The 16633-nt window shown below is 45.1% G+C and overlaps 3 protein-coding genes across 3 annotated transcripts; 1 reads left to right on the forward strand and 2 right to left on the reverse strand.

The window, feature by feature from the left end:
* Positions 1-262: 262 nt before the first annotated feature.
* LOC109483538 lies at positions 263-2013 on the reverse strand. The gene is made up of 2 exons (XM_019786572.1): positions 1432-2013; positions 263-1184 (listed from the first exon to the last, which is right to left on the reverse strand). The coding sequence occupies exons 1-2, from the start codon at positions 2011-2013 to the stop codon at positions 270-272; spliced, it is 1497 nt and encodes a 498-aa protein (XP_019642131.1). The 3' UTR covers positions 263-269.
* A 3598-nt stretch (positions 2014-5611) lies between these two features.
* Positions 5612-7983, reverse strand: LOC109483523. The gene is made up of 3 exons (XM_019786556.1): positions 7930-7983; positions 6667-7267; positions 5612-6529 (listed from the first exon to the last, which is right to left on the reverse strand). Exons 2-3 carry the CDS (start codon positions 7249-7251, stop codon positions 5612-5614), a joined length of 1503 nt encoding a protein of 500 aa, XP_019642115.1. The 5' UTR covers positions 7252-7267; positions 7930-7983.
* A 1968-nt stretch (positions 7984-9951) lies between these two features.
* LOC109483552 (prostaglandin E2 receptor EP4 subtype-like) lies at positions 9952-14478 on the forward strand. Its single transcript, XM_019786586.1, has 8 exons — positions 9952-10028; positions 10370-10488; positions 10955-11190; positions 11615-11744; positions 12226-12413; positions 13510-13664; positions 14094-14209; positions 14315-14478. The coding sequence occupies exons 1-8, from the start codon at positions 9952-9954 to the stop codon at positions 14407-14409; spliced, it is 1116 nt and encodes a 371-aa protein (XP_019642145.1). The 3' UTR covers positions 14410-14478.
* Positions 14479-16633: the final 2155 nt, after the last annotated feature.

Below are 16633 nucleotides of genomic sequence, written 5' to 3' on the forward strand. Positions count from 1 at the left end.
GTCTGCACAAAGCACAGCAAGCAAAGTCTTTGCATCTTTCAATTGTTTTATCTTTTTTAAAGGGCAGCTAAAGTCACCAAGTTTCTAGAATTGCCACACCAGTTAATTTTACATTGAAAGTAGCTCCAGGCAGTGTCCGAAAGGTCGGTTGAGCTACAGAGTTTACTTGTGAGCAATATGGACACTTTGGTGAAAGCATGGGTAAAGGCAAACTTGTTCATTCTTCAGGTCTAGATCTCCAACTACAATCAATTAATCAAACCAATATGTTACATGTTGGTGCTGGTTGCTCTGTTGTAAGCCTTCTTCGCGGGACCTTTAAGCGACTCTTGTACAGCACCGTACACAGGCAGCATGTTCTTCTCGGCCTCCTGTCCGCTCCTGTAGTGAGTTTCTACCTTCTCCCGATCCACCGGCTGCTGCTTACAGTACAGGACGGTCAGGCGGTAATGAGCATCTGGTACATACGCGTCGCAAGGAGGCACTACACGTAGGTACTGGTGGAACTGCTGAATGCCTTCTGACCTTGACACCTTCATGGAACACACAGCGGTGTAGTACAAGGTGGGTGGGTAATCACACTTGTACATCAGCGCTGTGGCGAAGGCAGCAAGGGCAGGGCCAGGCTGGTCGGTGGACATGGAAACTGCCAGCATGCAGGAGATGTGATGGAGGTACGGGTGGAGCGGGTCTTCCTCGCCGTTCTGTAGGATGGTGTTCATGGTCTGACGGAGACGTTCAACACGACTGTCTCCCCAAGGCAGCAGCGCCGCCTGTAGGAACAGGCAGGAACTGTCGGCCGGGCTGTGCTCCAGCTGGGTGGATGTTAAATGATTCAGTCGCTTCTTGTCCAACTGGAGACAATCAGGGTCGTAAAGGAGATAATTACAATGTTCAGCATGGAGAAGTTCCCACAGGATGATTCCCTCCGCCAGCAGGGTGAGTCCGGCTGGATCTGTGTAGCCACTGCTGGTCAGCAGCTCGGCTCCCCTCTCCATGGATTTGCATGCCTGTATGATACTCTGGGCTGTAGGGGAATCCTGGTACGGCTGCAGACGGAGGCGGATCCACCTGAGAGGCCCCTCGGGCACGTCTTCTGACGACACTCCGGACTGAGCGGACACAGAGGCCGTCTCGATACCAGACTCACTTTCAGGCAGGAGTGTCGTGGTGGGATGGAAACTCTGAAGATAACGCAAGGCATGAAGTAGTGTTTAAACCTCTTCTACAGCAAGACCTATTACTTAAAAACACTACAATTGTAAGTCTATCCATTGCAGCTGCCATTACTAGAGGACAAAAAACTTAGTTCTTCTATAATTTTCGATCATATTACAGCAATATATGTTACATGTACTTGATCACAAGAATACTAGTAGATAAGCCGAAAGGAAAAAGCATTAAAGGCATTCGAGAACAACTGCTACTTACCACGTCTTGGATCCTCATCCTCCTGAACATCTCAGCCACCCCCGGGTCCACCCTCCCCGCCCGTTCCTCCTCCTCCTCCCGACCCGGCACCTGGCTCCTCTCCAGGATGACCTTGAGCTCACCTTGGAACCCCAGCGTCTTGAACTCCACCTTCAGACGCGTCTGGATGTACTCCTGGTCGTACAGCGCGCTGAAGAAGTCGTAGCCGTCCTCGGTACGGAAGCCGACATGCACGTAGAGCGAGCCCTCTTCGATGGCCACGACTTCCGGATCCGGCTGCAGTTCCCCTCCATCCCGCCGGGGGCGTCTCTTGAGGCGTTCGATGACGCGCCTGATGATGTCATCCACGTCATCCCTGTTGTCTCGGTAAAAGCGGGACAGCGCCAGGGCCAGCCCGACAGCCGAGGCCCCGACCACCACACCGGCAGCGATCCGGGGGTCTGTGATCTTCAGGGTGACTCCGCCCCAGAAACCGTTAGCCGAGAAGTCGATAACGGGCGCCGCCTGGCGGGCCGCACCTGCAACTGCACCTGCAGCGCCCTCTGTCGCTTGAACTGCAGCTGCTGCCATCTGTTCCGCCATTGAGGGTCACTGCAGAAGGGGTTTATATTGATAAGTGTAGAACGAAAACGACTGCAGAGGGGAATCGTTATGAAACAGTACTGTGTATTTTGAAACTTTGAGAGCTGTCAAATACCTCTCACTTGGGCCAAAGACGGCCAACAAACGAAGACCATGTACGTTCCTTTAGATAATCTGTACTTTGTGCCATATACTAGTAAACTCTGTTAATCGAATGTATACGATCTTAAAACACTAGGCTGCTAAGTCTAGTTAGCTTAATGATTCTATCAAAATCTGTACGACAGGTAATAGTATTGTAATGTGAACAAGAGGCTACACGCCCATGAAGAAAGCTCGTAGTTGGCGTCGGCTCAGATTTCCTTCTCTTTGTTCTACCCCTTCTCGCCGTTACTGGGTAATGTAAACAATCCTCATTCTTTGGCATTGATGGTGGTCAACAACAGGGGTAGTGGTAACCATTTCGGCAGTTCACAAGTAACGGAGTGGAGACTTGCGTTCAAACAAACCTGCTTGTCTGACCGAAAGAATCTGCAAGGTGATTTGAAAATGCCTCGTGGCTTACTCGGTGGTTTCTTTGATGGTAATAGATCATTGGTTAAAGTTGAAATTCTTCCCACACCTGTCAATATGTATGAAGGGCGATGCCAAGCTCTGCCTCTATAGCCCTTGTTCAAAGTTAACCAAGGATCTATGATCACAGAATAAACCACCGAGTGAGCGACGTAGCATTATTGAATCACCTGGCAGATACCTTGAGTTTGACAAATGAGGTTTGAACACAAGTCTCCGATCCATTACTCATGAACCACCTATATGTTTATCACTACCCCTGTTGTTGACCACCATCGATGCCAAAGAATGGGGATTGTTTACATTACCCAGTAACGGCGAGAAGGGGTAGAACAAAGAGAAGGAAATCTGAGCCGACGCCAACCATGAGCTTACTTCATGGACGTGTAGCCTCATGTGAACTACCATTAATCCTACATCATTATCTGCTCTACTGCCTTAGATAGAATCATACGGTGAACTATTCTTTGCAAACTGATGTTTTAACATCGTACATATTCAACGAAGTTACAACATAGTGACTACAAGTAGGCATAAGTATAATCAGATCTCATATAGCACAAAGTGCGGAGACTACCACCGTAAGAATGTATGTTGTACACTATCACAATGACAAGCTGAGTCTTAATATTTGATGAAAACGTCTTATTTTCACCCCAAAGTTGAAGAGACAGCCGTCATGGTTCGAATTTTAAAACTTTTATGGCTCTGTTGCCACAACAGGCATTAGTTCTATCATGGACTCACCTGATCATGTTACACTTCACCTGAACTTGGGCTACATTTTACAACCTTGACTTAGGTAAAATACGATATATTCTAGATTAAGCCTTTCTGCAGACCTTCCAACAGCATGTACTAGTGATATGCAAAAGAAAGTTACCACAAAACGACAAGTTGTACCTGGTTTTTGTGTGAGGCGAACCTTGGTACAGAACAGGTGTGTCGTGGCCGCGGGGGAGATTTCAGTAGAGATCACGTGACCGGGAAGTTCAAAGGTCCCGAATAGCGGGCTGTTTAAGGTTCCGGGTCGGAGTTTAATTCTGACCAGAGTCTAAGTAAGTGCGCAGTAAATCGCCGGAAACGTGACTTTGTATGGTATGTTTTGGCCGCGATATCCCTGAAATCGTAATATCTGTGTACATATCTTTGTATTTTCTGAAAAGCCTGTTAGTTGTAGCCTTTATAGGTGGCGTAATGTTGGTGGTCCAGCTAAGACTTCCTGGTATTCGTCCGCGCGGATGGTTATGTGGCCTTTTCGCCTGACCGCCGGGATGGTACGTTCTATATGCGTTCTGGGTGTGTTCGGGCCATCGAAGATAGCGATAAACTTATCGCATCGATTTTAATTAAATTCAAATTTTGGAAACATTAGGTTCTGAGCTTCTTCGAGTACTAAGCCGTTACCCTGGGAAAATTCGTTTTTTCCATGCAGCCATGGTTAAAAATGACGAAAAAAATGACCCCTTTTTTCAAAATGTACTTTGATGTGCCTCATTTACCCCTAAATAAATTGGGCGCAGAAAATATCAATCAAGTGTATTGATAAGCGGCACGGCACCCCTTTCCACCAAAAGAGTGAAAAATTCCGACCCGCGTTTAGTACAGAAATGACAGCCCGTCGGGCTGAGGGTGTCAAATTGCTCGAAATACGGAGGGAAACTCCGGTCCGAGACCTTAAACAACAGAGCAACAGTCTCGAACAAGGGGGGGGGGCATTTGAACAAGACGAGAAGCCATGGCACGGTCGTAACGCCAGGATCAAATCAATCGCATTTACACGAGGGCCTGCATGGGGGGGGGGGGGGGGCGACAACGCTCTGCGCTAAATTTCCGACAGTCGGCTACGTACTAGCATTACGCTGAATTCAGGAAGCGTCCCCATTACGTTTCACGATAAATTGTGGGTAGCTATAACGCATCACGTAGAATCAAAACGGCGAATTACGCTCTACGCAAAATGCGCCAATTACGCTCTTCGTTGAATTAGAGCGATCCGTGTACGCTCTACCATATAACGCTCTACGGAAAAGGGCATTAGATTTGACCCATAGTAAGGCAATTAATGGTCAGCATGAAATGCCCCAACACCTCAAAACACACAGAAAAAATAAAGCTGTTCAACGTCAACAGGATACCTTCCTGTGCTGTGCAACCTGGGAGATTCCAACCCCCACCAGTCGCAATGCATCCTGGGCATGTGAAACGGTCAATGGCGCGGCACCGTGGGCAGTGAAGACCGCCGAATGACCGCACTTCAACCCCAAGTGGCGGGAAAACTCTACCTGGCGGTAATGGTGCAGTGTACGTTCGCATTGCCGTCTGTCAGAGCTGTCAATCATCAACGAGACCGGCTACACCAAAGCTTCTCGATAACGAGAATGATGAGGTGCTGGATAATAGGCTTCAGGTGACACAAATCAACCAAAGTAACAGAAAACGTGGCAAAACATATATTGAATGAATGAATGAATCGGTTTTGCATATTCCTGCCCAAATAGGCTATATACTATGTACAATCCATCATCTACTGTTAATCATCGTTCCTTTTCTCTTTTTGAAACACCTGGAAACAACAAGAACAGGCGCAACAACTAAAATCGCAACATTGTTCTCTTTTCTCTTTTTTCATTTCCTGTTTCTTTTGCGCTCTACAATCACCACAACCCACTGTAGTGTTTATTATATTTCTATTACATAGATGATCCTTCGTGATCCCTCATCGCATTGTCCTATAATCTTGGCCTTCATTCTATAACAAGCATCATTAAACAGAATAAACGTATGGAAGTCTACACAAAGCGCAGTAAGCAAAGTCTCCAAAGTTGCCACACCAGTTAATGTTGCATTTTGTAGCTCCAAACAGTGTCTGAATGGTCTCTTTAGTTAATGTTTGTCTGTGGGCACAGTGTGGACACAGTGGTGAAAGCGTGGCTAATTAATAAAAACTAGAGTTGTTCACTCTCCAGGTCTCCTACTACAATCAACTCATCTGTCCTGCCTGAGAAGTCATCAAGCCGAAATGTTACGTGTTGGTGCTGGTTGCTCTGTGGTAAGCTTTCTTCGCGGCATCTTTAAGCCACCCTGCCACACCGATCCCAGGCAGCATGTTCTTCTCGGCCTCCTGTCCGCTCCTGTAGTGAGTTTCCACCTTCTCCCGATCCACCGGCTGCTGCTCTCCGTACAGGGCAGTCAGGCGGTAATGAGCATGTGACACATCTTCGTCGCAAGGAGGCGCTGCACGCAGGTACTGGTGGAACTGCTGAATGCCGTCTGAGGCTGACACATCTACGGAACACATGGCGGTCCAGAACAAGGTGCGCACTGGGCAATCAGACTTGTACATCAGCGCTGTGGCGAAGGCAGCAAGTGCAGGGCCAGGCTGGTGGGTGGCAATCCATATGGAAAATGCCAGCATGCAGGAGATGTTATGGAGGTACGGGTGGAGCGGGTCTTCCTCGCCGTTCTGTAGGATGGTGTTCACGGTCTGACGGAGACGTGCAACACGGCTGTCTCCCTCAGGCAGCAGCGCCGCCTGTAGGAACAGGCAGGAACTGTCGGCCGGGTTGTGCTCCAGCTGGGTGGATGTTAAATGATTCAGTTGCTTCTTGTCCAATTGGAGATAACTTAAGTGGTAAAGGAAACGATTACAATGGTCAGAATAGAGACGATGCCACATGATGATCCCCTTCACCAGCAGGGTGAGTCCGGCTGGATCTGTGTACCCACTGCCGGTCAGCAGCTCGGCTCCATTCTCCGCGGTTCTGCTGCCCTGGATGAGACGCTTGGCTGTAGGGGAATCCCGGTACGGCTGCAGACGGAGACGGCGCCGCCTGAGAGGCCCATCGGGCACGTCTTCTGACGACACTTCGGACTGAGCGTACCCGGAGGCCGTCTCGATACCAGACTCACTTTCAGGCAGGAGTGTGGAGGGATGGAAACTCTGAGGGAGGGAAAAACAACCGCAGACTATGTATTAGTATACATAGTATGCATTGAGTATACATATAAATAAATATCGTTTGAATGCTTAACCTGTACAAAATGAATGAATACGAAAAGCAACGATTTGCTACTCACCACGTCTTGGATCCTCATCCTCCTGAACATCTCTGCCACCCCCGGGTCCACCCTCCCCGCCCGTTCCTCCTCCTCCCGACCGGGCACCTGGCTCCTCTCCAGGATGACCTTGAGCTCACCTTGGAACCCCAGCGTCTTGAACTCCGCCTTCAGACGCGTCTGGATGTACTCCTGGTCGTACAGCGCGCTGAAGAAGTCGTAGCCGTCCTCGGTACGGAACCCGACGTGCACGTAGAGCGAGCCCTCCTCGATGGCCACGATTTCCGGATCCGGCTGCGGTTCCCCTCCATCCCGCCGGGGGCGCCTTCTCCGCCTTCTGCGCCGTTCGATAACGTCTCTTATGGCGTCATCAGCATCGTCCCTGTTGTCTCGGTAGAAGCGGGACAGCGCCAGGGCCAGCCCGACAGCCGAGGCCCCGACCACAATACCGGCAGCGATCCGTGGGTCTGTGATCTTCAGGGTGACGCCGCCCCAGAAGCCGTTAGCCGAGAAGTCGATAACGGGGGCCGCCTGGCGGGCCGCACCTGCAACTGCACCTGCAGCGCCCTCTAGCGCCTGAGCTGCACCTGCTGCTGCTTCAGCCATGTTTGGTGATGGGGTACTGTGGAAAAGACATTACTGGTTGAGGAAAATCAATTTAAGTTACACCATTCTACTCTAATTCTTTTTTTTTTAGATATTTAGCTTTTACTCGGATTTTGTTGAATTTTTGAGAAGCTGTTTGACACTTTCATCGGACAAGTAACCATTGTTTATAGTACAGATTCAAATCCATTCTATTAGTAGCTTTTTTATCTACAGTAAACGTTTGTTTGGACTTTGCACCTCCGCCGGCCAGACGTTTGCACATTTATCGATCGATGGTCACGGGACATTTTTGTTCTGAGGGGCGTATCAGGGCGTTTTGCAAGGGTCGACTGTATATAAGTGTTGAAAAGAAGCTTTTTCATGCTGATGAGAAAACGTCATGTAGACCAGATACAAGCTATACATGTATTTTATAGTCTGGCTCATTCTTTAAAAAAATTCAGAACATGAAGCTCGACAGCAAAGAAAAACACTTGTGTCAAAGCTTGAAGCAGGGTTGCATCATAGTGAAACCCATACGGAGATGAATTCTTTAAGTGTAACTACGAAGAACAAAGACACGCAGAAGACCTAATAGTCCTGTTCTAAAACCAACACTACTTCTATACGAGATCCTTAGGACTACGTTGAACAGAAATATGTTAGTTCACTGTGGAAATTGTAGGAGAAAATTACCTTTTTGTCAGCTGTAGACGAGACGTTGCAAAGTTTTGCGGTGAGTCACTCCACTGTCGCGTGATGTTTGAAGTTCGAAGGTCAACAGGCAGTAAAGGTGATTGGATAGCGCAGGTACAGGGGTAGGGAGAGGGTTAATCATGAAGGGAACTGGCTAGGGTTACTCCAGGGCAGCAAACCATAGAGTGCAGAAACTATGTTTATGGCGGGGTGGTAGGGCGCTTACCACTCATGGCGAAAATAGCGACATTTTGACACGGACATATTTGACATAGAATGAGTGTTGCCATTGAGAAAATAACCTTATTTTCACCACATATACAAGACGTTCTTGCTTTAGCCCTGATGCACTTGGATATCAGTTCATTAGTAAGAACGACAAAAGCAAACATACATTTTCCCATCATCAAAAACTGTTGGAGAAAGGATCAGGAATACCACCATGCAGGACAACCTCACTGGTGAGCGGTTAGATTACAAAATGGACTTCATCGCCCACAATATCCGTGTCACACCGACTGGAAATGGGGGCAACTGAAGACAGGAGCTCAAGCAAAGACAACCAGGATAATTCAGTACTCTGTAAGGCATTGGCATCCATGAGAAGTGGCCATCGAGCCCATTCTGAGTAGTTCAAGGTTCAAGAAAGCCATAATAACAACAACACGGCATAACATTATGGTTAGACTGCCTACCAAGAGGCTGTGGGTTCGAAACTGACATGTCCCGATATTATGCCCTTGCAAAAGGCAGTTAACACCGATTTTCTCCCTCTGGTGAAAATAAGTACTTGGAATGACCTTCTCTGATGACCAGAACAAAAAACATTCCACTATTCGTTTTCCATAAGGGATCAAGAGAAAAAAGATTTCCTGAATGTCAAAGATTACAAATTACGCTTTACAAGCTCAAAGCAGATTACAAAAGATAGTGACTAATCCAGGAAGTGGGCAGAAAGGATAAGTCGGCTCATCCAACGCTATATGAAGATTGAGAAAAGGCTGGGATTATTTAGATATTAAGACAAACCCGCATATAGATCAGATTAGCAGAATTGGTTTTCCATTTTTAGAATGGTTCTGAGAAGGGATAGAACAGGTAGTGACAACACAACAACGAAAATGCAGTTTTTTCTTGTTGTCCACAATGTATATATTTTTTTCTCTCTTTTTGTGGATCTTTATATGTAAAAAGGCATTATATCTTTTATGAATTGTTCTCTGAGATACAAAAGAACTCGCATGTAGATCTGTAGCGCTTAGGTAGTATTTATAGCAAAATATCCGATTAAGTTATGGTGGTGTGATATTCAGGACTCGGCTAAAGAACTTATATTTAGATATAATATTTCTTGATACGATTACTACAATTACAAATTGATTTCAATCCTATACTAGTTGCATCTATACGAAAAAAAAGAGTGATTAGCCAAATTGAGTGCAGATACATAATCCTGTCTACCAGATATAAGACAAGACCTGGACTGACCACCGTTCAGGACAGGCCGGCATATCGGTGGTCTGATTCCTAGTGTAGGAAACGGGTGCGCGGTGCGCGGACGAGGAACGTGCGATGTGCTCAGCTCTGCAAGAGGAGTCTTCCTAGTTTCTTTACAAAGGTAGGCTGGTCTTTTCGACCGTTTCAAAGCACTATGTGTTGACAATCATAGTTACTATTCAAACGTTGTCTGGTAATATTTGAACAGAATTCTAGAATTCTAAGTGCAGACACTTAAGATGCTCTACGGTAAGAATATTGGCTCTGCCCTTAGTGCTGAAATGACTGTTATGCGAACCTTCATAGATTCTATCTGCTTATCTACAGATAAAGTAAATAAAGGGGAGAACGAAGCAGAGGGAGAAAGATATGCTGCAATTCTTCATTTCAACTATGAAGTTTGGGCAATTCTTAGAACGGCATAAACTTTGCCGAAAAAGGCAAGCATTCCAACCATGAACATTTCCTCCACCAGACGCGACCAGACCATTTCCTCCAACCAGACGCGAAGAGCCTGACGTCATCATGAACGTCAACTGCACGAACGAGACGGAGCACGTGGTGCACCCTGGGAAGGCTGGTTCCGCCATTTTCCTGTCCAGGTATGTTCTATGTCAAGGTCAACAGTTGATTGAACAATAAAATTGTGACAAAATCGTAATTTTACATTTTTACTTCAATAGATTTATATTGTAAACGGAGTTTTTGACTCTACCATGTAACATGTACCAGTCGCAATTTTACTGATAGACAATTTTACTAAATTATCAGTGATTTGTAAAATGACAAAAGTAGTTTCGAGCCTTTTCACGGTGACTTCAAACGGAGTGGAAGCTTGCTGCCCTATATGCCATCAGGCATATTAGGAGGAACTAAGGTCTATTAAAGGTAAGTTAAAACGGCAACTCTCCCGCTAAGTCTTGTTGTGTCCACTTTCCAACAGTTTCACGTCATTGTCTAACGCGGCAGTGATCGCCATAGTGGGGCTGCGGATCGGGAAGAACAACAACGTCCCGCTGATTCTGGTGCTGGCGCTGGCCTGTACGGACCTCGGCACGGCGTGTGAGTACCATGGGATGGAATTTATCTATTTGCACACAAACATACGAGGGTGAAAGATGCAAATGTATGTGTAGGGGAGGTCTGAAATGAAGCAGACGTTGAAACAACGAGAACAGGTTGCGTATTGTAATAGCGGTCTGCTGCATTGTGTCTGCAGATGGTGGCTGTCCTTGGTGCTGAAACATCCCCCGTTTGGCAAAGCACAGACTAGATGCACTAAACTGTCCCAATGCAGTTCTGCCTGAACAGGGCCCACCCTCACATACCAAATTTGGCCCAACGGTCCTTTTATTTGCGAGTAACTCTTAACCTGGTGTCTTTCAGTTCCCAGCCTTGTTAGTTGGTGACTCTACGTATACACAAATGTTGGCGCCACACTACAGCAAAGGAACTATATCTCTATATCTTTAAAACTGAAGCGAGTTCTAAAGTCGGTGTTTGTATGTTTTTCTCTCGCTGTGCGCAGTTTTCGACTTCATCCCGGCCACCATCACGTACTTCGTGGGTTTCTGTAAGAACGGCGGGCAGCCCATGTGCTTCTTCCACGGCTTCGTGCACACCTTCCTGCTCACCACCTCGCACTGCATCGTGGTGCTGATGGCGCTGGAGCGGTTCGTGGCGCTCTGCTACCCCTTCCGCTACAACAAGCTGGTCACCAACAGGAAGGCCAGTCTGGTCCTGCTGGGCTGCTGCGTCTATGCTGTGAGTTACACGTGCTCTATTTAACACTGTTATTTGATTTTGGTAAACCGAATAATCTTTAAACCCAAAATATTCATGTAACTATACAACTTATACTGGAAATAAAGACACTGCCATGTAGACGGAAATATGTGTTCTACATGGCACTTAGGAAGTGGGTAGTTGGTTATCTGTGGGGCTTGTCTGTTTTCATGATGAAAAAATGCAATACATAAAATTGGGACAATAATTTCAGCACCACGGAGAAAACCAATGTTGATACAACCGATCTTTACCAGCGCAGAAAAGTGATCATAGGAACGAAATACCTGTAGATACCTGTAGATACCTGATCATAGAAAAACCTGTAAACACTTTACATAGCGTCTGCCTTCTCTGTCAGAACTTCAATGAGCTAAAACTTGGTAAAATTTCCCTCCTCCAGGTGATTTTCGCGGTGCTGCCCCTGCTGGGGTTTAACCGGGTGGTGGCTCACTTCGGCGCGATCTGTTTCTACGACTGGTACGACCGCAGCACGCTGGGCAGCATCTACATCTACTGGTACTGCATTCAAGGTGCGTACACAGTTACTGTATACCGCCACTCATGCTTTCCTAGCTCACAGCAATGTCTTACACATGTCTCGCTGGCAGGGGTTAATTCCACCCCCCACCCCCCTTTCAGGAGGACCTCTAGGAGCGTGATGTTGTCAGGCTAAGAAAAGTCAGTCTTTTATACAAATACACGTTTCCTTTTTCCCCAACAAAGGTACTACTATCTGTGTCGGAATCTATATAGTCTTCGGTATAACACAGCAGCTTCGCAGGCACACGGCGCGTCGGCGGCTGGCAATATTACACCGGCCTGCCAAATTTATCTTTTACACATGCATCTAACTGTAAGCGTTGTTTAAAACTACATGTACGTGTATCTAGTGATCATTCTTCAATTCTACATGGTGGCAGCAAATTCTACTGTATGTTAGTTCACTGGTTATTCTCTGAGCTGATACTAGATACTTCCACATGTTTATTAGTCATTTTGTACACAACGCAGGTTTCCTGCTGATCGCGACCCTGGTGTTCTGTAACATGGTGGTGGTTCGGGAACTCCGCCGCATGCAGAAGCGCATGCCGAACGCAGCTGGGGCCGCTCCGGACCCCTCACTCACCAAACACCGCGAGTTTACCGCTTATATGGTGGTGGCTTCCGTCATCTTCACTGTCTGCATGACCCCACTTACAGTAAGGAAATGTTATGTATCCAAACGTCGAACTTCTTCTATGAATCTATACTTACTGCCATCAGTAAGAACAGATTCATAGATTCAAAGATCCATGTCTTCTGTGGTCAGATTGTCAATACAAAAATTCTTTTTTTAGATGTATATATGATGCTGTATGTATAGTTTGTGTTTCTATGTTTGTATCGTTGTTTTCTAATTGTACGAGTGAAATACCTGACATAAAGACATTCAAAGGGAGAGGGAGGTGTATGCAATGTTCAAGTTTAAAACGTAGCATCTCTCCGGTACCCTCTTTGAATGGACTGCACATTAAGTCCGGTCTTAAGCTTGTTGCAACCTGTGCAAGACCATATGCGTGCTTTGGGTGGCATAAGTTGCACTGACATACATTTCTATCAACATGCATATTTACTTTTAGTACCGTTGCGGGCTTTTCTGTTTCTGTGTGTTTCTGACATACTAGGAAAACGTCTGCATGACTCCGTAAGAAATTGTTTCCTCTTATTTTCTTACAATGTAGTTTGGATATCTGTTCACCATAAGTTAGAGACACTGGTGTCGCAGGGACTGCATTAGTGTCCGCTATGAGGGATAGGACATACTGGAGTAACTTTATCAAGTGTACCTCACCGGATTTATAATCCGGAGGCATGGTGATAAGTTAGTAGTGGTTGGTAAATTAATAGGAAGCAGAGATGTATGTTATCTACAAGCAGATGCAGGCGCGCAGAGCTAAAACGCTTCTTGCTAGCAAAACGCCCAAATGCCGCAAAAAACAGGAGTAAATGCACTTGGTAGGAGCTTAAAGTGCCTGAGCTCTCCGGCGTCTGGCCCGAACAGCCTCAGAGTTTGAACGATGCATGTTACTGTTAAAGGTTGCAGTCCCCATCAAGGGGCGTTATGCCGTGGTTCACTGTTCATGGTTACATAAAAATTTTCCTGGTTACATTGAACCTGTATATACTGGACACAGCGTCTTCCCTCGTCGCATCCAGTACAAGACAGTGCTTAGGGAAGCTTTTTGCTAACAACATACATATATTTTCATTGCAATGCATGATTTTGTGTGTCTTAAGCCTATTTCCCGCCTTCAGATCCGCACCCTGTGTAACCATCTCGGCGTGCTGCCCAGCCCCAACATGGACTACTTGTCCGTGCGGATGCACATCATCAACAGCGTGATCAACCCTCACCTGTTCTGGATGTTCCGCGCCTCCGCCAGACAGCGCATCTGGGAGCTCATCAAACGGTAATAATAATAATAATGATAACCGTAAATTAGTAGCAAAGTACTCAAGCCAAATCAGTGTGATGTCAGTATATGTCTTCGCACAGTCCGATCTATTGCCGACTATTTGCTAAAAAGAATAAATACCAATGGAAGCCAAGCATCGGAATAAATAGGGAGGTCCGGGTTTTACAAATTTGAATTTCAGTTTACGAAATCTCCTTAAATTGACCATCTTACTAAGAAGGATCCGATTGCCTCAGCTCAGCTAACAGGGATTTCCTAAATAAAGCTTTTATAATAGAGTTGATTATTCTGAGTGCCACAATCTAACTACGCTAGATCATCTCCTGCTACAAATCTTACCAGACTAGATTATCCCCTGCATGGTACCAATCTTACCAGGCTGATTATTCTTGCTATCTCTAACACTTGTCCTAAACCCCACAGGATTGGCTGCTGCTGCCGCCCTGGCGAAGGGGAGCACATGCAGCTCTTCAACCTGTCATCCTCTGGTGGAACTGCATCTGAGCAAAACAGGAACAACTCAGCCTCTGCCGACCCCAGCAAGACCAACTCAGCCTCTGCCGACCCCAGCAAGACCAACTCAGCCTCTGCCGACCCCAGCAAGACCAACTCAGCCTCTGCCGATCCCAGCAAGACCAACTCAGCCTCTGCCGATCCCAGCAAGACCAACTCAGCCTCTGCCGATGACAAGGCCAGGGTCTACAAGCCTGAGAGTGATGATGGCCCTCAGACAGCCTAGACGAATTGCTACATCTACAAGCTTGCTACATCTACCACAAGCCTGCTACATCTACAAGCTTGCTACATCTACAAGCTTGCTACATCAACAATCTTGCCTATAAACCACTCTGTCCACACTCGTGTTGTTTACTAAATGCACTTTGTAACATTGAATTTTCCATTTCATATGTGAATAAAAAGATGCGTTGTGATATCAAGAGCATTTTTAGACTTTAGGTATTTATGATAAGGTACCATGTGCAATGTGTCGAAATTAGGGCATTAGGTCATTGAGGCTAAATGTAGGAACGTTGATGAATGTTAGACATCCAGGTAAACAATACTCTACGAATGGATCAATGATTACGTAGATAATTTCCGGACTTTTCGAGTGACACAGTGATCAGTTACAGAGATAATTTCCGGACTTTTGGAGTGTCCGGAAATTATGTCAGTAAGTGATCCAGTAGTACAGTTTGAATTTCCTACGAGTAACGGACCCTTTGGTATCGACCAATAGTAGTGCGCTTAGAAGTATCACAATTACTTGGCACTGTTGATATGGGACAGAAAAGCGCAATATTCTGATATTTGGATTCAGATTACTGTAACGAAAAGTCCATATTCTGCGTAATGCCACACTCCACCCAGGTGTGAATGGGTACCTAATTTCGGTTGGAGAAAGTCGTATTGAGGTCACCTTGTGGCGCCGAATGTCAGCCGCACAGACCCTTGCAACAGTTCCACAAGTGTTATATATATATATATCAATACAAATATGTTATATGTATCATGTTGATTGTAAACCCCGCATCAATTCAGTGCTATAAAATGCTGCGATTGTACGGGTAATGTTTGACCAATAAACCATGTTATCATTATTATTGTTATTATTATTATGGTGTAAAGTTGTTCATGTTCTTGTGAAACTCTTGTTCAAAGATGCACAGATAGCAAATGCGATTAAATGATAGACTAACATCATTTTCCACTCAGTGACAAGTATAACTGTGATAGGTCTTGATATAAAAACCAGTTGTTCATAACCTTTGGGTCAATGTGCAAGGTTTTCATGCTACTAGCATATTGTGGCTGTACCTTCTATTTACTTGTGGGTCTTGATTGTTGTACATGTACATGTACAGTATTTCCATTTCTTGTTGATATTCTGTGCAATTCTTCATCTTTTACCAAGCTGTATACATGCAAGTCTGTAGATTTAGTTTTGAAACAGAAAGTACATGAGTTAAGTGTCTTCTGGAGAATACAAATAGAGTACAGTTGAGTAACAATTTACTTCAACTGTGTAAATACAGTATCCAACTGTGAATATTTTTGTGTTGATAGTGGTACTTCTTAATAATGTTATCAAAAATGATTGGTGTGATGGTACATTCAACTGTATTGTGTTTAATATGTATTATTTCAATGAAATAAAAATGATGAAATGAAGCATTTGGCATGTTCTGACATTTTACTTGTGTTGAGAGAACTTGATAGACATACATGTTTGTGTTGCAATTTGATAGCCTTATGTACAGAACAGTCACTATGCAGAATCCCCAAGCACAATGTACCAAAATATCTACACATGTTCAGCCTGGTTCTGCCTTTCTCTAACTTTTTTCTCATATCAATGTTGTTACCATCGATCAACTCTTAACCACTGAAATCTTAGCTTTCAGTCAAGACCTCAACATATCCTCCTGTTGTCCTTTATAGCACAAACCATACTCTTCTTGCTTTCTTTTCTTACTTAGTAAACAATTTCTTGACAATAAATAGAAAAAATGTTCTTGCTTTATATACAAAGCAAAACACACCACAGTTCAATAAAGAAAAAGGCATCAACATTCTCAAAAAGTCCTTTTGCTGGCTGTTTGACTGTTTTCTGCAACACAATTCTGAAACCTTGTGATTTCTCAAAAATGGCTGCCATATAAGTTACTTCTGATACAAACGTGTACCTGTGTATTGGTATTGTATATTATTGATAACATATCTACAATATTCTTCACAGAGAAGCATCCATTTGGATAATGTCTGTACTGTATCTATTCAAGTAATAAAGTGTGACCATTGCTGGTGTAGATTTTTCTTACTTTGTGGCATGTCTATTGTGAATTCAACAATTTAATTTCAATTCCTTATGACTATACTCTAGTGTTGACCAATACAATGTGTAAAAAATATTCCAATTTTTTTGCTAAGGAGTTTTCAACATTTACAACTAGCTCACACAA

This window comes from Branchiostoma belcheri, unplaced genomic scaffold, assembly GCF_001625305.1.
Source record: "Branchiostoma belcheri isolate BF01 breed outbred unplaced genomic scaffold, Haploidv18h27 scaffold65, whole genome shotgun sequence".
Taxonomy (NCBI): Eukaryota; Metazoa; Chordata; class Leptocardii; order Amphioxiformes; family Branchiostomatidae; genus Branchiostoma; species Branchiostoma belcheri.